The sequence below is a fragment of the Callithrix jacchus genome, chromosome 17 (genome assembly GCF_049354715.1).
Source record: "Callithrix jacchus isolate 240 chromosome 17, calJac240_pri, whole genome shotgun sequence".
In the NCBI taxonomy this organism is placed as follows: domain Eukaryota; kingdom Metazoa; phylum Chordata; class Mammalia; order Primates; family Cebidae; genus Callithrix; species Callithrix jacchus.
This window is the reverse complement of record NC_133518.1, coordinates 69773629-69795988: the sequence shown is the minus strand read 5'-3', so window position 1 is coordinate 69795988 and position 22360 is coordinate 69773629. Positions and strand designations below refer to the sequence as shown.

The 22360-nt window shown below is 36.6% G+C and overlaps 1 protein-coding gene across 3 annotated transcripts in view; it reads right to left on the bottom strand.

Annotated features, from left to right (window-relative positions):
• STT3B (STT3 oligosaccharyltransferase complex catalytic subunit B) overlaps nt 1-22360 on the bottom strand; it is a 111278-nt gene that overhangs the window by 71438 nt on the left and 17480 nt on the right. The window contains exon 2 of one of the 3 annotated variants that reach the window (XM_078354486.1): nt 458-515. The exons of 1 other annotated variant lie outside the window; for it this stretch is intronic. In XM_078354486.1, the coding sequence (XP_078210612.1) occupies nt 458-465 (8 nt within the window). In that variant the 5' untranslated portion in view covers nt 466-515. Of the gene's footprint in view, nt 1-457; nt 15884-22360 lie in introns of those variants that run through there. One more of the 3 variants, XM_035278542.3, reaches the window with a different exon arrangement.

The following is a 22360-nucleotide window of genomic DNA, read 5'->3' as shown; positions in this document are numbered from 1 at the left end:
TTATTTTCATTTATGCAAATTTCTAGGATACCTCGGTTGGAACATTAACAATTCAATGCAAAGTAAATATAAGGCATTTGGCCCTAATACAGGGCTCCGAATCTATCTCAAGGACTTCTGTTTCCTCCAGCTTTAGCTGCCTGATTTTCTTTTCCTCAGTTCATGTAAACAGCAGTAAGAATATGATTGGATCAAATCATTTCATACAAAGTCACACGTCATAGCTAACAGACGATCTATGCCATGAGATCCCATGCTTGTAATCCAATACCTATAGCCGAAAGGGCAGGGTCATCTGATATAGAATACAGCTGTTTTGGCTTCTTTGCATTTGCTGTGAGTAGAAGATGAGGGGCATGAGAGTTGAGCAAGGGTTATGAATGTAGTAGGCACTATAATTCATTTTCCTAGAATAAAATAAAGCCCTTAGTGATGCTAAAAATACTTAGACACCTACCACTTCATCAAAGTATTGAAGACATAACTGGCTTATTTGCTTCTCCTTTTTACTCCTCCTTCAAAAAAAAAAGATGCATGAGTCTTTCCAATAACACTTTTTCTCCCTCTTTCCCCCTTAAGACTGCCCTTAAAATCCACTTAATAAAACCTCTCAGTAAAACCAATAGTGTAATTCTCTCTGCATAGTGCAGTCTCTACAGGATTAGAGCTGCCTGTTCATGTCAGAAGATGTGGCAATACCTACGTAATTTTTTTTTCCTAATTGACAAAGACTCTCCTCTTAACCAAACATTAGGTTTTTTTTTAAACCCTCTTCTCAACTAGGCTTTGACCTTGGGCTTCAGTGACTGTCCCTGTTAGGTCTGGACTGCCCAGTTTCAGCAAGAATCCTTTTAAGTCAGTTCAAAAAGAATCCCCACCCTCCATTTCTCATTACCTTGACAGAATCAAATTCCTTATTCCCAGGATCCCCCAGGTGGGATCTGGTCACCCTGGCCTGCCTTCAGCAAGAATCCTGTAAAGCTAGTTTAGCCAGAATCCCCCTACTCCCTTCCTTACATTTGTCTTTTCCACCCATTGACTCTATCCGTGCTCCTTGACTTTAAATCTTCCACTGTTACTGTATTCAGAAATGAGCCCAGTTCCATACTTAGGGATCTTTTCCCTATTGCATTAGTTCCCAAATAAAATTAGTTTTTAATCATTTTTTTAAAAAGGCACTTGGATTGATCATTTAACTACTCTTTTCCATTACAATGAATAACTAAAAACTGAATGTATTTATTATACCTACTTTTTGAGACACTGTAGCATGATCTTTTCCTCAGCCCTCTGTTCTGTCTACATAGAAACATGCCATAGCCAAGTACTTTATTTTCACTTCTTCATATAATCATCTCAGACCTGAAGTTCCTAATCATTTTTGAAGTCTTCTCTAATGCTCCATCCCCCTCCTCCCAGTGTACTTTAATTTCTGCTCTTAAAACATGTTGGAACCTCTACTGAAGTTCACCTCATAATGAACTACCTTTTCTTAGTAATTTTTGTATCTTGGAGTTATCTCATAGTTCCTGGCAGTTTACTCATGAGGTTCAATTAATCCTTGTTAAGCTAATTACTCCTTTTTGGCATTCCTAAGGTAGCAAGAAGATTTTTCAAAATATGGGAGTAGTTGAAAAAACGGTGTTATAGATGAACCACAAATTGAAAACTGTTGAATCTGAGTGATGTATTCATGGAGGTTCATTACAATATTAGCTCTACTTTGCTGTATGTTAGAAATCTTCCATAATAAAGCGTATATATACATAGATATAGCTTCTATCTATACACGTATATACAAATATTAATCATATATGAGTAATACATATATGCAAACTCTATTATGAACAATTTCACACACACATACTCTCACACACAAATTATAGTTTTCCCCCAATAAAGCTAGGTGAACTGGCTTAGAAATGATGTATTAAAAATTATAAGTCACTGAAATAAAAATAAAAGAGAAACCAAGTATCAAAAAACTATGTAACTATCTTAAAAGACTCTAAGAACACTATCCAACCTCACATATATCCTCCTTTTAATATTGTCAATGCAAGTTTCAGGATTCTAACCACAATAAAACAATCTGTTTTGAAGCAAGTGTGACAAAAAATTGGTAAGTATTAAATATAGGTGGTAGTTTAATTCATTATGGTCTTCTCTCCACTTTTGATTTAAATTTTCATAAAAGTTAAAAATAAAAATAAAAAACAAATGGCTCCTCCAACTTCTCTTAACCTGATCTTTAGAGCTAATGAACTTTTTCTGAAAGGGACATTTAGGGAAAAAGAGACTGTCTCCTAAGGTAGAAAGAAGATTTGACATTTTGGAATTCAATTTATGGAAGAAATGGTTATGCTTTTTGAGTTACCACAATTAGTAAAATACTGTATTGAAAAACATTACAGCATATGGCAGATGTAGTGGTTTATGCCTGTAAACTCAGCTACTTGGGAGGCTGAGGCAGGAAGACTGCTTGAGGCCAGGAGTTCAAAAACAGCTCAGGGGAAAAAAATTTTTTTTTAATTAGCCAGGCACAGTGGCACGTGCCTGGAATCCAACAACTCAGGAGGCTGAGACAGGAGGACTGAGCCCAGAAGTTTGAGGCTACAGTGAGCTATGATCGTACCACTGTTCTCCAGCCTGGGTGACAGAGCAAGACCCTGTCTTTAAAAAAAAACAAAACAACAAAAAAACTCAACTAGAACTTTATAAGCTGATAGATGTATCCAGTAAATACTGTATTTTTCCTTAGATAAACACTGGAATACCAACCTATTTGTAAACTAGGGCTTTTACAAATAAAGAGAGGAAGTCATAAGGAACTGCCTCTGCATTTTCCTTACAATCAGTTGATACATTTGGTTTCGGTTTTGTTATTTCATCTTATATTATATTGAAATGCCTAATTTACACTCAAAACAACAACAAAGAACTCTCATGATTATGTACTAAAGCAAAATATCATAATATACTTTTAATCTTAAAGGTTAAAAAAATTATGTCTGTAAATGGCCAACAGGTATATGAAAAGATGTTCAACACCATTAATCATCAGAAAAATGCAAATCAAAACTATAATCAGATATCATATCTCACCTTAGTTAAAACTGTTTGCATCCAAAAGACAGGCAATAACAAATGCTGGTGAGGATGTGGGAAAGGAGAACAGTCCTACACTGTTGGTAGGAATGTAAATTAGCACAGCCACTATGAAGAACAGTATGGAGGTTCCTCAAAAAAATAAAACTACATATAATCCAGTAATCCCACTGCTAGGTACATATTCAAAGAAAGAAAATCAGTGTATCAAAGAGCAACTATAGTGTACCAAGTTTCTGTTAGGCACTGGAAATAGAGCACTGGAAAAAGAGAGGCTAATTCTGCTCTTTTGGAACCTAAATACAATAAACACAAACCAGGTAATTATAGATTGAAACAAGAGCTGGGGGATGTGGGGGAGAAAAGATTCAGAGAAATAAAAGAGTAAAATGGGAAGGAGGAGGAGAAAGGGGGTGTTTATTGCAGCATTATTCATAATAGTCAAGATTTGGAAGCAACCTATCATCAGATGAATGAATAAAGAAAATGTGGTACTTATATTCAATAAAGTACTATTTAGCCATAAAAAAAGAACGATCGTCAGTCATTTACAACAACATGGACAGTCCTACACTGTCCTACACATTAAATTAAGTAAAATAAGCCAGGCATGGAAAGACAAATTTTGCATGTTATATCTCACATGTGAGACCTAAAAATTAAAGCTGAACTCATGGAGATAGAGTGTAGAACAACGGTTACCAGAGGCTGGGAAGGGTAGTAGAGAGGGGGGCAAAATGTCAGGAGGGGTAATGGGTACAAAAATATAGTTAAGAAGAGTAAGATCCAGTATTTAAGGAAAACGAAAGATCTACTATTTGACAGCACAACCAATACTTTACCATATATTTTAAAGTAACTCAAAGATTGGAATTGAAATTGTTTCTAATGCAAAGAAATGATAAATGTGTGAGGTGATGAATATTCCAATTACCTGGATGTGATTGCTACATGCCGTATGCCTGTATCAAAACATCACATGTGACCCATAAATACATACACCTATTATATACCCATATTAATAAATTTAAAATAAAGCATCTCAGCCTTAAAATTAACCTAATACTTTTATATCTTCAAAATAAATTTTGAGGTGGCAAAGAGTATCCTGTGTTTAATTAACATTTTCAGTCCTTTAAAATGATACCATATCAGAAAGAAATATTAGTAACTGGAGATGCCTAAGAATAAATTAAGTGGAAGAACAATATATTGTTAGCCATAATGCTATGAACACAATGAGAGACAAACATATCCCACATTCTAGAAGTGTTCAGTTCACAAATGTTAATTTTAACGAAACAACACAAATCTGGTTTAGTTTAGCCTATGCAAATTAAATCCAACAAATTGAAAAGAATCAGTCAGGAACAGAAAGAAAACAAGAAAAGGGAGGAAAGCAGCTTTGATCAATGATGGTGATAAAAGAACAGCAAATGTAAGTAGTAAAGGAGGGTAAAAGAGGAAAGAGGTACAACAAAAGGGAGTGGGGTGGAGCACTGTACCAAGTATTACATTTCAACACAGTGCCCTCATGAGGCCAGGCAAAGCCAGGGCCCTAATTTGCTCTGAGTTGAAAAACCAGGTAAACTAAAGTTTCTATCTATTAAAATAACCACACATGGACTCCAAGTGAGGGCTAAGGGCTGTCTCCCATGGATAGAGAGAACATAATGTCAGTTTGACAGTACAGCTTTAACAGACTCCCAAAAAGTCTTGTCTGAAAGATATTAGAAAAATACATGCCTCTACAGGTGGCTATTCTATATCTGGCATTGATTTGTTTTCATTTTTACAAAGTAAAAACCATGTTTTTAAAAAAAAAAAAAAAAAACTTGAGCAACTATAGTGTACCAAGTTTCTGTTAGGCACTGGAAATAGAGCACTGGAAAAAGACAGGCTAATTCTGCTCTTTTGGAACCTAAATACAATAAACACAAACCAGGTAATTATAGATTGAAACAAGAGCTGGGGGATGTGAGGGAGAAAAGATTCAGAGGAAAAAAAAGAGTAAAATGGGAAGGAGGAAGAGGAAGGGGGTAGAGATTGCTTTAAGCAGGATACAAATGAAGTCCTATCTGATAACATCTGTGAAGTCTTTAAGGATGGGGGTAACCAGCAATTCAAAGAGTTAAAGAGCTGTTCCAGCAAAGAAACTATCAAGTGCAAAGGTCTTGGGGGAGGAGAAATGGTGTGTTCAAGGAAGAGAAAGATGTTCAAGAGGGGGAATGGTAATTTATGTTGTGTACACTAGTTATAGACAATTATTATTTTTAAAAAACATATCAGACACTATAATATTTTTCACTTAATCATCACACACACACACACACACCCCTCTGAGGCAGGACACTAACAGATGATTAGACTAAGACACAATATGTAACATAGGTTGTCCAAAGTTATACAGCCATGAAATGGTCAAGATGGGATTTGAACCAGGCAGCTTTCACTCTGGTGCCCACATTCTTAAGCATGATTACAAGGTGATTCCAAACAGCAACAGGGCAATTAATGCAGGTAAATCATTTGTATCACCTTCTGGGCACTGTCAACCTTAAAAATTTCAAACTGTTTCAAGTATCTCAGGGATTCCAGACATGAGCAGGGTAGCAGAATGGGCATACAGTTTTGAATAAAATACAGTACTATCTTATATAACCATACATATTTGTCTATTTCTACATGGGGCTTTTATACAAGCTCATTTGAAGAAAGGATTCAAATGCTAAGCAAGTGTTTGAAAACACTAACATGCACATCTACAGATCTATATCTATATATGCGTAAAATATCTACAACAAAAACCACTGGCGTAACTCTCTTAAGATGTGTTAAGATGCAACTTCAAACCTTAAAGCTTAGGCCCTTTCTAAAGTTACTTTGGAAATGAAAAGACAGAGAAGTCTAACATATGTCTGATTGTATCATTTCAGATTTCAATTCTTTGGTATAGGTATGCCTTTTAAAAAAATCATGGCCAGAAACCTTTATTAAGTACTGCTTGACCAGTAACAACCATACCTACTCGCCCCCTGGTAAGGATCATACATAATCTATAAAAATGTTGGTTTTACCAAGTCCTCCAATAAGTGTAACTCTCATGAAGAAATAAAGCCAAGTAGTCCCTATCTCTAGCTCACATTTCTCTCCTTTTTGGCACCTTTCTCATACTTCTTATATTAACCAGTTCAACCACTGTCAATCTTCAGATGACTGAACTCTTCTCAGTACACTGTGATCTGTCATCTTTACTTCTCCAAAGTTTAGTTCTTATAAGGTTATGTGTAAGTATGCGTACATTATTTTAGAAAAATGTACAACACCACCTTCCGTTTTCAACCAACAAATGCTTATTTTATCTCAACCCCCTCTTCTTATCACAGCCAAGCTTGCCACATAATCTTAAACAACTACTTTGGGAGATTGTCCAGTGAGAAATATAATGTCTGCCTGCTATCATTTGAGCATTAACTGTAACAAAAAGAATGAAGAAATGGAAAAGTATTTCTTCATTCTTTTGAAATAAAATTGTTCTCACACAATTTTTCCTTCCTGCGTTTAAAACTGTAAGATAAAAACAGAAACTAAGCATTTCTATTTGTTCTAAAAAGGCCAGTTCATCTTTATAATACATGCTATACATGGATCAATAACCAATCTGAGAGAAAGCAAAGTACCAATTTCTCATGAAAAAAAGAATAAGAAAATGCAAGGAAGGAAAAGAAGACAGGCAGGCATGTTAAGAGGTTAAGCCTATTGTTTCCATTGTCCATTATTTGCAACATCTTCAAAGAGATACATAACTTCCATTATTAATTATCACTATAATTATCTATTGGTATTTTGATTTGAATAAATTATTCATAGGACTTAGAGTTTAACAACTGGTTCAGAATCTCTTCCTCTTTCCTGTCATTAGGTACTTTCTAATGCCCCAGGAAATTAAAGTAGGATCGTTTCTCTTCTTTCACTGAAATTAAAAATCATATTTTACTTTTCATTGGCAATCCTCCATTTATGCCCCTGACAAATTCTGCACCTTGCATTCTACCTTTTCCAAACTAATATACTAAATAATATTGATTTATAGATTTGTCTCCTCCATTGGACTAGAAGGTCCTTGAGAAAAGAAACTCCGAACTTAAGAGAATAATAATGAAAACAACAAAACCAGTAAGTCGTTAACATTTAATGAGTGGTTATTATGCCTTAAATACCTTTATTTGTATTATTAATAATTTGATCTTTATGACAACTTATTGAGATGCATATATTATTGACATTCCCTATTCACAGATGAGAAGATGGAAGCACAGAAAGGCTAAGTAACCTGCTCTTGCTGAAGGTTACACAAGTAACAGTAGCAAAGCCAGCAGTCTATTTCACATCATTTTGCCTATAGGCAAATATGAAGGAATCAATCCTCCAACTCATAGCACCAAGGACGATGCCCAGTATATATAGTAAGGTCAGTGGAGTATTTGTTAAAGCTCCTCTGGACTACGTTATATATAATCCAGTTTTAAAACATTTTTACACAACTGTCCCCTGAGCAAAGTGATTTAGTGCCAATGTGAGGTTATTAATTATATGAAATGTTTAAACATCCCCACTTTACTAAGGTAAACTATTTTTTTCTATAGAAATATACTATTCAGGTAGAGGGCACTAAAATAGTGTAACTGGTTTAACTAAATTTTCACTCAGGGAGTACTCTCATATACTTTATTCAATGCTGTTTGGGTCCCAGTTCTGGCCTTAATTATTTCATTAATACTCTATCACTCACAAAACCATTTAGTATTATATACAGGAAGTGGGAAACACTCCCAGATAGCTGGCTACCTGGGAGGCTGAAGCAGAAGAATTGCTTGAACCCAGGAGGCGGAGGTTGCAGTGATCTGAGATCCCACCACTGCACTCCAGCCTGGGCAACAGAGCAAGACTCTGTCTCAAAAAATAAAAAAGTCTAAATAAGGGTTTAATTTCCACAATAACCAATTTCAGCACTTCATCTGGCTCTATCCTAACACCATTCACACCATTTTTCTAACTCTATCCTGGTCACAGACACATTATTTCTGTAGTTTTTTTTTTTCTGCTGAGAGGAATGCTCTTAACCCAGATCTTCAAAGGTCCCTAATTCCTTGTTATTCTGATTTTAGTTCAAATATTATCTAAGAGAGGCCTTCTTTCACTTCTCAATCTACAGTAGTGGCCCCGCAGCCAGTCTACAAGCATATCAAACAATCAGTTAGTGATAAAGTGTATTAAAAATAATATGCTAACTAAAATTACACGCTTTTTATTTACTTGTTTATTTGACTATCTGAAAAATAAACTCCATCACAACGAAGATAGATCCTTGTATATATCCCAAATGCTTAGTACTGTCTGTCTGGCACATAGCTATCACACAATAAATATTTTTTAAATGACTGAATGTTAAAGGTCCTTACCATTCATACTAATCTGCTCTACTATAGTTTAGATAAGCAATAAAACCCGTAAAAGTCAATGCTAAAGATAGCTGACTAGATGTATCTGGCACTTGTCTCTTCTATGGAGAGGAACCACAATAGTGAGTAGAACAGATCACCTTAGAGAGAACAAATGAAATTCAACAGAGTACTGATGAAAAGCATCAAAAAAGCAAGAAAAAAGAGGGTAACAAGGAAGTCTGTTCATCTGGGATCAGCTAGGAGGCTGGAGTGGCTCCCTAATGCAGACAAAGGGTGAGAGACCCCCAGGGGTCTACCTTCCCACTGGAAGCACTAGGTCTAAAATCCTAGCCACAGAAGAGCTCCTCGACCCTCTCATATCCCAAGGCTAACATAGGGAGCTGCCTGAAGTCCACAGGAGGGCACTGCTTCAGAGACAGAGCTCATGCTGGATCCCAGGAATCAACGAAACCTGAGCAGCTACAACATGGTGCCATTTTGAGAACACGGCCCCCACCTAAACTGCATCCTGCCCTGCTGCCAGGGCCACAAGGCAGTGATACTGCCCACCCCAGCAGAGGGCGACTGTGAATTTTACCTGCCCTGAGGACAAATTCCACTACTTACCACTACTTGAGAGCTGCAGGCTGCTTGCTGCAGAGCCAAGGCAGAAAACCCATGCCTCCCAGTTACCAGCCTGCAGTTACTCTCAGGGAAAGCAACCTCACCCTCCCTAGTATAGCAGGGCCGCTAGGCAGCTGCTGCTGGCCCTACCTGAGCATTCCACCCACAAACTGGGGATCACCCCTCCCTTGCCTAGCACAACCAGCGTCTGCCAGCAGGTCCACCCAGTCAACTCCATCCCCCCACCAAAGCCAAGTACCCAAACACACCATCTAAGGTATGGATGATCTCAGGATATCACTTCACCAAGTCCACCACCAATGAGTGACATCTGGACACTACTGCCACGGTCTGAGGTCAGGCCCACTTAACCTGGCTACTACTAGGACAGCTGGGACCTACACTCATGCACCACCTGCAGATCTGGGGACTAACCCACCCAACTCATTGCAGCCACCACAATATCAGTGCAGACACTTAGGTTCCAGGGAGTTGCCCACCCCTGCTACTGCAATCGCCCGTGCCATATCTGCTGCCCAAGGGCTCAAGAAACCGCCCACTTGTGTAACCCACCACTGCAATCACAGCAGCTGAGCAGCCAACCTGGAGACTTAAAATCAGCCTGGATGCACTCACTAGCATAAGCTGCCCTGGGGCCAAAACACTGATTGGATGCTCAGTTCACTGCTGCCACCACTGGGTCCAAGAGACTGTCACACCTGGTGTCCCAGTCCCCATCAAAACTTCACCACAGCCCCCCACTAACAATCACATATTAAGCCCCTGAGGAAATCACAGACACACTAATGCTGTTTACAGAAAAAAGAAAATCCTACAGAGACCACACACTACCACACTTGGAATCAAAACCAAAATGCCATATCCAACCAACACCATAGATATATATATCTTCAGGAAAAAGTTCTCTCCAACAAAAGCAATTTCAAAAAATGCCATTACACCAGATGTGCAGATACCAAAGTAAAAACACAGGAAACATAAAAAAGAAAATATGATACACCTCTAAAAGACCACAGTAATTATCCAGCAACAGATCCCAATAAAAAAGAAATTCACAAACTCATGGACACAGAAAGTAGAATGATGGTTAACAGAAGCTGCGAAGGGTAGCTGGGCTGGGGGTTCTATGTGGAGGAGGGAATGGTTAAATGGGCACACACACACAAAAATCCAACATGATGAATAAGACCTACTATTTGATAGCACGATAGGGTGACTATAGTCAATAATAACCTAATTGCATATTTTAAAATAAAAGAATGTAATTAAATTGTTTGTAGTTTAAATGATTAATGCTTGAGGGGACAGATATCCCATTCTCCATAATGTGCTTATTTCCCATTGCATGTCTATATCAAAATATCTCACATATCCCATAAATAAACATACTTCTCATGTACCCACAAAATTTTTTTAAACAAAAAATTTTGAAAAAAGGAAATTCAAAAAATCCCAGAAAAAGAATTCAAATTATTGATTCTAAGAAGAACTCAGTAAGATACAAGAGAATTCTGAAAATCAATATAAAGAAATCAGAAAAACAATTCAGGATACGAATGAGAAATTTACTAAGGAGGTAGATACCATAAAAAAGAACCAAACATAAATTCTGGAACAGAAGAATTCATTGAATGAAATATAAAACACAGGTGAAACCTTCAATGACAGACTAGATGGAACAGAAGAAATAATCTCAGAACTTAAAGACAAGTCTTTTGAAATAACCTGGTCAGACAAAAAAAAAAAAGAACAAAGTCTTTATAAAAAAAACAACATAAAGTGAACAAACATTAAAATTTTCAGAATCCTAGAAGGTGAAGAGAAAACAAAATATTTTAAAAGCCAATTTTTTTTTTTGAGATCAAGTCTTGCTCTGTCATCCAGGCTGGAGTGTAGCAGCACAATCCTGGCTCACTGCAACCTCTGCCTCCCGGGTCCCGGTTTAAGCAATTCTCCTGCCTCAGACTTCCAAGTAGCTGGAATTACAGGAATGCGCCACCATACCCAGCTAATTTTTGTATTTTTAGTAGAGACGAGGTTTTACCATGTTAGCCAGGCTGGTCTTGAACTCCTGACCTCATGAACCACCTGCCTCGGCCTCCCAAAGTGCTGGGTTTACAGGTGTGAGCCACCGTGCCAGGCCTAAAAGCCTATTTAATAAAGTAATAGATGAAAACTTCCCAAGTCTAGCAAGAGTTCTGGACACCCACACACAGGAGGCTCAGAGATCCACAAACAAATACAATGCAAAATGTTCTATTGACAACACATTAGTCAAACTGTCAAAAGTCAAACACAAGGAGAGAATTCCACAAACAGCAAGAGAAAAGAGTCTAATCACTTATAAAGAAACCCCCATAAGACTAATAGCAGATTCCTTAGCAGAAACCTTACAGGCCAGGAAAGAAAGAAGTGATATATTAAAAATGCTGAAAGAAAAAATTTGCTAGCCAATGATACTATATCTAGCAATATTATCCTTCATAAATGAAGGAGAAATAAAATATTTCCCAGACAAGCAAAAGCTCAGGAAATTCATAACCACTACATTGGCCTACAAGAAATGCTCAATCTATATCTTCTATATCGATATAGAAATGCTGTATCTACTACCATGAAAACACACAAATATAAAAACCACTGGTAAAGCAACACACAAAGAAAAAGATTCAAATTTTCCCACTGCTAAAGAAAACCACCAAACCACAATGAGAAATTAAGAGAAAAAACAAAACAATATAATTGGAAATCAATTAATAAAATGACAGGAATAAGCCACCACATATTAATAATAACCCTGAACGTATATGGATTAAACTTTTCACTTAAAAGATATACACTGGCTGAATGAATTAAAAAATAAAAGACCCAACCATATGCTGCCTACAAGAAACTTATCTCACCTGTGAAGACACATACATACTGAAAGTAAAGGGGTAGAAAAAGATATTCAGATATTCAGTGCAAATGGAAACCAAAAGTGAGCAGAAATACCTACACTTAGATAAAGCAGACTTTAAGTCAAAAAACAGTAAAAAGAGACAAAGAAGGGAATTATATAATAATAAGTGAATTCAACTAGAAGAAATAACAATTCTAAACATATATGCACCCAACACTGGAACACCTGTTGGTGTTACTAGATATAACCAATATCTGGCAAATATTACTAGATTTAATGGAAGAGATATAGTCCAATACAATAGCAGTTGGTAACTTTTAACAAGCCACTCTCACCATTAGATAGATCATCCAGACAGAAAGTTAACAAAGAAACATCGAATTTAAACTGCACATTAGCCAAAATGTACTTAACATTTACAGAACATTTCATTCAACAGCTACAGAATACACATTATTCTGATTAGCACACGAAACATTCTCCAGGATAGACCATAAAACAGAACACAAAACAAGTCTTAACAAATTAAAAAAGAAGCAAACAATATCTTCTCAGACCACAACAGAATAAAACAAGAAATTAATAACAAGAAGAACCTTGAAAACTGTACAAACACATATTGAACTTAAACAATATGCTCCTGAATGAACACTGGGGGAAGGAAAAAATTTTAAAAGAGGAAATAAAAAAAATTTCTTGGAACAAGCAGAAATCAAAACACAACATATCTAAACCTATAGGAAACAGAAAAAACCATGCTAAGAGATAAGTTTACAGCAATAAACACATAAATCAAAGAAAATACAAAGAAAACACCTAAATCAAAGACTCCAAATAAACAATCTAATGATGTACCTCAAGAAACTAGAAAAGAACAAACCAAACTCCCAATCAGAAGCAAAGAAGTAATAAAAACCAGAGAACTAAATGAAAGAGACAAAACAAACAAACAAACAATCCAAAAAACCCACCACACACAAAAGAACCGATGAAACAAAAACAAAATGTTGGTTTTTTTGAAAAGATTTAAAAAAAAAATTAACAAGGCACTTGCTAGACTAAGCAAGAAAAAAGAGAAAGACCCAACTATAATCAGAAATGATAAAAACAGACATTACAAATTAGTACCACAGAAATACAAAAGATGGTCAGAGACTATTATGAACAACTATACCAGAGAACCTACAGAAAATGGATAAATTTCTGGATAGGCATAACCTACCAAGATTGAATCAATAATAATTGTTTATTATTATTATTATAATTATTATTATTTTAAAACCTGAACAAACTAATGAGTAATGAGATAGAATTAGTAATAAAAGTTCTCCCAACAAATAGAAGTCCAGGAATTGATGGTTCCACTGTCAAATTTTACCAAACTTTCAAGGAAAAACACCCATCTGTTCTCCTCAAACTATTCTAAACAATTGAAGGGGAGGGAATTCTCCCTAACTCTTTCTATGGGCATTACCCAGATGCCAAAACCAGACAAGGATGCAACAACTGTCTAAAAGCAAACATCCTTGATGAACACACATGCAAAATTTCTCAACAAAATACTAATGAGCAGAATCCAACAGTACATCAAAAAGATAATATACCATGATTAACTGGGTTTATACCAGGGAAGCAAAGATGATTCAACAGACATGAATCAATAAATGTGACACATCACATCAAGAAAATGAAGGACAAAAACCATATGATCATCTTGACAGGTACAGAGAAATTTTTAATTTTGAATTTGACCTTGAATTTTAAAGATCTCTTCATGATAAAAGCTCTCAGACTATGCATAAAAGAAACATACCTCAAAATAATAAATGCCATATATGACAAACCCACAGCTAACATCCTGCTGAATTAAGAAAAGTTGAAAGCCTTTCCCAAAAGAACTAGAAGACAAGGACATCTACTTTCACCATTCCTATTCAACATAGTACTGGATATCCTAGCCAGAGCAATCAGGTAAGAGGACAAAAGTAAAAGCCATCCAAATTGAAAAACAGAAAGTCAGTGTCCCACTTTGCATATGACCTGATCTTACATTTAGAAAAATGAAAAGACTCTGCCAAAAAACTCTTAAAGCTGATAAGCAAATTCCATAAAGTTGCAGGATACATAATCAACATAGAAAGGTCATTTACTGATGCATTTCTGTAAGTCAGTAACAAACTAGCTGAGAAAGAAATCAGGAAAGCAACCCATTTACAATAGATTAAAAAAAAAAACCTAGAAATAAATTTAACAAAGGAAGTGACAAATATGTATAAGGAAAACTACAAAATACTGACAAAACAATTAAAGAGGACACAAACAAATGGAAAGACATCCCATGTCCATGGATCAGAAATATTAGTATTGTCAAAATGAGCATACTGCCCAATCTGTATGTGTTCAATACATACAGATTGAACACAAGCCCTATCAAAATATCAATGTCATTTTTTACAGAAATAGAAAAAACAATAATAAAGAACCAAGGAAGTGTGAGAATAGCTAAAGCAACCATGAGCAAAAAGAACAAAGCTGGAGGCCACACTACCTGATTTCAAATTATAAGACTACAGTAACCCTAACAGCATGGTTTTAGTACAAAAATAGACACATAGACCAATGGCACAGAATAGAGAATCCAGAAGTAAATCCACATATTTACAGCCAGCTAATTTTCAACAAAGGCTTCAAGAACACACAGTGGAGAAAGGGAAAGGACATAGTCTTCAACACATGATGCTAGGAAAATTGGACATCTATATGCAGAAAATTGGATATCGATATGCAGAAAAATGAAATCTCTTGTGCAAAAATCAACTCAAGATAGATTAAAGGCTTAAACATAAGACCCCAAACTATAAATCCAGTAGAAGAAAACACCAAAAAACCACTTCAGGACAACGGTCAGGGCAAAGATTTCATGCTAAGACCTCAAATGCACAGACAGCAAAAACATAAAGAGACAAATGGCACTATATTAAACCGAAAAACTCTGCACAGCAAAGGAAATAATCAACAGGGTGAAGAGACAACCTATTGAATGAGAGAAATGAGAGCATATACTATAAACTATTCAGTCAACAATGACTAGTATGCAGAATTCACAAAGAACTCAAACAACAATAAGCCATCATCATCACATTAATATGCAAAGGACATGAATAGATATTTCTCAAAAGAAGACATACAAATGGCCAAGAAGTATATGAAAAACTGCTCAATGTCGCTAATCAGATAAATGCAAATCAAAATCACAATTAGGTATCATCTTACCCAAGTAAGAACTGCTATTATCAAAAAGACAGTAACATGCTGGCAAGGGTGCAGAGAAAAACGGAACTCTTATACACTGTTGTTGGGAACGTAAATTTTAACAGCCACTTGGAAAACAGTGTGGAGTTTTTTTCCAAAAACTAAAAATAGAACCATCATACGATCTAGCAATCCCACTACTGGGTATTTATCCAAAAGAGAAGAAATTAGTATATCAAAGGGACATTCGCATTCACGTGTTTACTGCAGTACTATTCACAATAGCAAAGATAACAGAATCATCCTAAGAGTCCTTCAACGGACAAATGGATAAAGGAAATGTGGTATATAACCACAATAGAATACTCTTTGGCCATAAAAAGGATAAAATTATGTCATCTGTAGCAACATGGATGGAACTGGAGGTCATTATGTTAAGTAAAATAAGTCAAGACACTCAAAAACAAATTTCACAGTTTTCACTCATACATGGGAATGGGGGGGGAAAAAAAGATCTCAGTGAGGCAGATACCCCAGAGGCTAGGCAGGGTATGGGGGGGGGTAGGAGAGAAGTAGGGATGAAAAGAGGTTGGTAAATGGGTACAAAAATACTGTTAGATACAAGGCATAAATTCTAATGTTGAATAGCAGAGTAGGCTGACTAGAGCTAGCAACAATTTACTATGCATTTCAAAGTAGCTAAAAGAGAACTTGAAATGTTCCCAACACATGGAAATAATACTCAAGATGCATACCCCTAAATACCCTGACTGCATCATTACACATTCTATGTATGCAACAAAATATATGTACCCCATTAAATATGTAAAACGTATATATCAATAAAATAAAGTGACGTTAATTAATGCTTTTTAAGATTCTGAGAGCTTTAAGGGTATCCTAATTTATGGATATCCTAAATTATGGAACCTTCCTGGTTCCACAAAAATACATAACAAAACACAGATCACATAGATGAAAGAACACTATAAGTATAAATAACTTGAGATTAGATAAAACACACAAATATGTGGGTAATAATGGTCTGATTTAAATGTTAAATGTGACTTAGTTTCCCAGCAATCAGGGCCAAAACAGAGAAGCAGGAGTAATGGAACTCTCAAGGAGAAAGGGAAAGCAATGCTATTCCCTTAATGAAATTAAGTTTTGATTAAGTATATCAACATCTAACAGTGTTCTTAAACTAAAATAGAATACAGATACAAAAATGTAGACTCATGAATTTTCTTAAAATATAAAGCTTAGCCTAACAACTTTTTGTGAGAATCATGCTATTTTTATCTTTTCATAGGTTTTTATAGCAAGGAACCACCTCAAGGATAATAACAGGATTTGAAATAGAGGCATCGCAGAGTTAAGTTGGCAGGTGCCATGTATGTATGAAGCCACACAGTTTTAGATTTTGGAATTCCTAAACATCTTGCCAAGAAGTATATATATTCCCCACAAAATTGGTACTATAACTGAGAACCAGTATATTCTGACCAGAGACTGCAAAACAAAAACCAGGTATGTTGATAAGGGTATTTCTTTTTCATCATTCTTATACCTATGTCTGGGATGGTTTGGAACACAGAAGCAAAGAAGCCAGTCAGTGAAACCCAGTAATTATAATCCAGTTCTGCACCCAAAAAGGACAGAGAGAGAGTAAAAACAACAATGAAGAAAAGGGACCCAACAAACACATCAAATACACATTGATAGTCAATATAGGTAAACAATCACTATGGAATAAATTCTTGTTGACTTTAGCGATTGTTATGTTTCTTAGAAGTTGGCAAAACCAGCAGCTGGCAACATAAAAATCCTACAGAAAATAGAGGTAAAGGCAGGGTTTTTAATCTTTCTGGGTGAGAGTCTGTAAATATGAATTCTCTTACCAGAAAAGTATGCATAAAGTTTTACACAATTTCAAAGTTATTTTTTAGAAGACCTCCAACACAAATCACAATAAAAAGGCATCTACTTGACGAATAAATTAAAACTCACTAGCACTGAAAAATCTGCTCTGAGTTACCGTCTTGGTTTCTGAGAAACTACACCTGCGTGCTGCTCACGCAGTTTTGGAAAATTCAGACTATCTACACTCATCTTTCAGGTTTTTGAGACAGCCACTAAATCATTTAAAATTTGGTATTATGGTTGGGCGCGGTGGCTCACGCCTATAATCCCAGCACTTTGGGAGGCCAAGGTGGGTGGATCACGAGGTCAAGAGATGGAGACCATCCTGGTCAACAAGGTGAAACCCCTCGGTGAGCCGAGATCACGCCATTGCACTCCAGCCTGGGTAACAAGAGCGAAACTCTGTCTCAAAAAATAATAATAATTAATATTATTTTCATCAGGGAAAACAAAAAAGCAAAAACAAAAAAAACAAGAGCTAGTACTAGGTAGGCAAAATGCTATGTAACCACCTGGTTCTTTTTCAAATTACTCTGGTGTTTAAAGGCTTTTGATCAAAAAGGTTAAATGACCAAGGCTCATTCTTTCCGTTGCCTCAAAAAGTTAAGTGGCAGGAAGAGATTCAGAAGAAAACAAGATGAGTATTTGGCTTTCATTTGTTTAACGGGAATAAAATAAACCACAATTTATTTCTTAAAATCTGATTTTTAAACTTTGGTTTACAAATATAGTACTGTGCTATATCAAACTGTGGCTGGCAAAACTAGTTGGAGCAAGATTACTCTAAACACTTAAACAGATGTCTTTTGTGAATCCTAGAATAGAAAAAGCTAGAAGCTGCATAAAGAAAAACACTGAATACAAGATTCTGTAATAATGCAAATATTTTTCTTTAAAATGCAGCCATAAAATATGGATATAATCTATGAGTAGATAATAGATCTCGACTATTCACTTCAGGGCCAATAAACCTGGGCATTCTGCATACAAGTACACAATTCTGAGAACCACAGCCAAACGTGGTCCCTGACCTCACAGAGCTGACAATCTTGCAGGAGGAACAGGCAACAAGAAAATATAATTAAGCCAAGAACCCGGGGGTACATTAAGGATACCTACTTCACTCATTTTTTATTTTTAAAATCTAAAGCATAATTTAAGTGCATTAAAATACACCAATTGACATGCTTTATTAGATGAGGTCTGACCACTGTATACATAACATCACCCTTATCAGCCCCCAGAGTTCCCAAACTTTTAGGCACTTCTTCCCAAACACACTTCGTTTCATCATAGATTCATTATGTTTGTTCTCAGATTCTACATAAATGGAATAATCGTAATTTTACTTTTTAAGTATGTGAGCCAGGCTTCTTTCATTTAATATGTTTTTGAGATTTATTCATATACCAACAGTTTATTTTTGTTACTGCTTAGTATTCCGTTTTATGCATACTACAATCCATTCCCCTACTGAAAGGCATTTGAGTTGTTTCCGGGGGAGGAAATAATAAGGCTGCACATTCATTCTTATAAAGTATGAACAAGCACTCTTGTAAAGGTCTTTTATGAGGACATGTTTTAACTTCTTTCTTTTTGTTTTTTTTTTGAGATGGAGTTTCGCTCGTTACCCAGACTGGAGTGCAATGGCGCGATCTCGGCTCACCGCAACCTCCGCCTCCTGGGCTCAGGCAATTCTCCTGCCTCAGCCTCCTGAGTAGCTGGGATTACAGGCACGTGCCACCATGCCCAGCTAATTTTTTATATTTTTAGTAGAGACAGGGTAAACACTTAGCAATTCCACTCCAAAGTTATACAGTGAGACATGTATGTAAGAAATACTAAACAGTTCTCCAAAACAGTTACCATTTACACTCCAATCAGCAAAGCATAGGAGCTCCAGTTCCTCCCTATCCAGTTTTAGTTTTAAGAGCCTACCTTATGTACTACACTGGATGCTAAAGATACTAGCAAATAGGACAGACCTGTTCTCACAAAGCTTACTGTCCAAAGGACTCATGGAAGGCTTCTACAACTGACAGTTAACTTAAACATGGATGAATTATTGAGCAAAAAGGCAGGAAAAGAGTAGAAGGGTTCTAGAGAGAGGAAAGAACACACATAAGGGTTTAAAAATACACATAGGTAGTTTTCATAATGCTAACAGAAAATAAAGATAGAACAAGTTTTGTGATGGCCAAGAATATGACAAAAAAAAAAAAAAAGGTAAGAAAGCAATGTAGGAGCTTATCTCTCTACTATAAGCACTCATTGTATCATGTTCCTTCACAGCAGTGGTCATTACTGGTTCAAGCCTAACTCCCTCACTAAACTACAATCATGTCTATTTGGGTTCACACTACTGTATCCAAAGTGCCTGGCAAATAAGAGGTATTCAGTCAATATTTTTTGATTATATAAGATCAGAGAGAAGTTAGGTAGTAACATTCAGAGATGAAAAGAAAGGTTTATGAAGGGTATTTGTATTAGTTTCCTATTGCTTATATAGCAATTTTCCACAAACGTAGTGGCTTAAATCAACATACACTCATTATACCATAGTTTCATGGGTCAGGAATCTAGGCACAGTTTAGCTGGATCTTCTGTTAAGGGTCTCACAAGGTTGCCATCAGGGTGTCACCAGGATTGGGTTCTCAAGTGGAGGCTCAACTAAGGAACTAATCTGCTTCCAAGCTTACTTAGGCTGCTGGCAGAATTAATTTTCTTGAGGTTATAGGACTAAGGGGCCCTGGTTTCTTGCTGGCTGTTGGCTGAAGTATCATAGAGGCTGTTGGTAGTTCCTTGCCATGTAGGCTTCCCCAGCAGGGCTGCTTATCTTATAATCCCATCAAGGAGAGTCTCTGGTGCAAGTCTACTGGTAAGACAAAGTTTTATACAACGTCACAAAGTAACAGTGGCTACATCCCACCACCCAAGACTCTGTCTACCACTGTTCTTCAAAGGCTATCAATAAACAGGACTCTCTTGAAAATAACCCTTTTTGTAAAACTTTTTAAAGCCACCTACAACAGTTTGTTTGTAAAGTGTAGCTTAAGATTTTACACATATGACTATCAAAGCTGGCCAAGTTACCAGGTATTCATGGGAACAGTAAATGAGAAAGCAACTAATACCACCAACAGAAATGACCAATTATGGATGCTAACATAAGCATAAAAGAATCAGAAAAGAGGTCAGGTACAGTGGCTCATGCCTGTCATTCCAGCACTTAGAGAGGCCAAGGCAGGTGGATCATGAGGTACAGTGTTCGAGACCAGCCTGGCCAACATGGTTAAACTCTGGCTCTACTAAAAATACAAAAATTAGCCAGATGTGGTGGCATGAGCCCATAATCCCAGCTACTCAGGAGAGTTGCTTGAACCTGGGAGGCAGAAATTGTAGTGAGTGAGATCTCACCACTACACTCCAGCCTGGGTGACAGAGCAAGACTCCATCTCAGAAAAAAAAAAAAGAATCAGGAAAGAGGCCGGGCACAGTGGCTCACGTCAGTAATCACAGCTATCTGGGAGGCCGAGGTGGGTGGATTGCTTGAGCCCAGGAGTTCAAGACCAGCTGGGCAACATGGCAAAACCTTGTCTCTACAAAAAAATTTTCAAAATTAGCCAGGCGTGGTGGCATGCACCTGTAGTGCCAGCTATTTGGGAGCTTAAGGCAGGAGGATCATTTGAGCCTGACAGGCAGAGGCAGAGGTTGTAGTGAACTGAGATCACGCCACTGCACTCAAACCTGGGCAACAAAGTGAGACTCTGTCTCAGAAAAACAAAAAACACCCCAAAACCACAGTCAGGAAATAAAGGGAAGGAAAGAAGTATAATTCAACAAAGGGAGAAAAAAAAAATAGAAAAATACAAGGCAAAGGACAAAGTGTTAGAACACCTCAAGGATTATTCTATTCCTTCTCCTTTACCTGTTAGTAGGCCCTCTCAGGCTATACAAGGTACCAGATCTTTCTTATAGGACTAAGTACCATTATTCAGGACACTTCATATATGCCCAAAACTCAGCACTAGTAGGGACAAAGAACAACCAAGGTAAAGTATGAAGCAGCTAGGGCCAACTAAAGTTGGCATTTCAATCTACCTTTTATTGCTCCTGCCATCTAGTGGCAGGATCAAAAACGAAAGCATGCCAGACTGATGAACTTTATTATTAACATACGGAAAAAAAAAAAAACCCTTCATTATAACTACAAAAACAGCCTAAATTCAATCTCACTAAGTGATACACATGAGCACTGTCTAGATAATCACGTTAAACAGCCAATTTTATAACTAAAAATATGGAAATTCATGCGAGGGTACACTCAAGCCTAATATGATTATATAAATTCCTACCAGTGTTTAACAGCAAAACAATGATACAAATTCATAAAGATTACTAATGACATATGAGAAGAACTTTTACTAGGTTAACTCTGAAGGGTAAGACTCACAGATATGGTGCCACCATAAATGTAACACGGTACAGCTGCAACTGGAACTCAGGTTACTCTCACAAACCTCTCTCTCTGCTCTCGCAAATGATGGGTGGGTCATTTTGATTCAAGCAGAGAGCATGTCGTAAGCATTAGATAAACAAAGTACCTGTTTCTCTACTTTGAGCAACACACAGAGAAAACCAAGGGTTGTTTAAAGGCAGCAAATATCTTGAAGACTCCTTAGAGCTACTCTGGATCTTCCAATTTAAGGTCAGATGCATGTGCAAATCAAAAAAGGAACACACAGAGCAAAACTTTTGAACACATATGAACTGAAAACAGGATTCCTATTTTAGTGCCATCTCTTAACTTCTGCCCTAACTGGCAGTAACAACTATCAATTTTTATCAGTATCCATTTGAAAAAGGAGGGTCTATTCTGCTTTATTAAGGACATTTACTAAACAAATTGTATAAAAGGAAAAAAAAAACAACTGGTAACAAAAAGATACAACAAAATAAGAGGCTGTTAAAGCATTTTAATGGCACTCCAAAAATATCTGAAAAAAATCCTAAGATCACATACAAAATAGTGTATTTGGTCTATTAAAACTATCTGTGACACTTTGTTCAGCTAAGCTCAACGGAG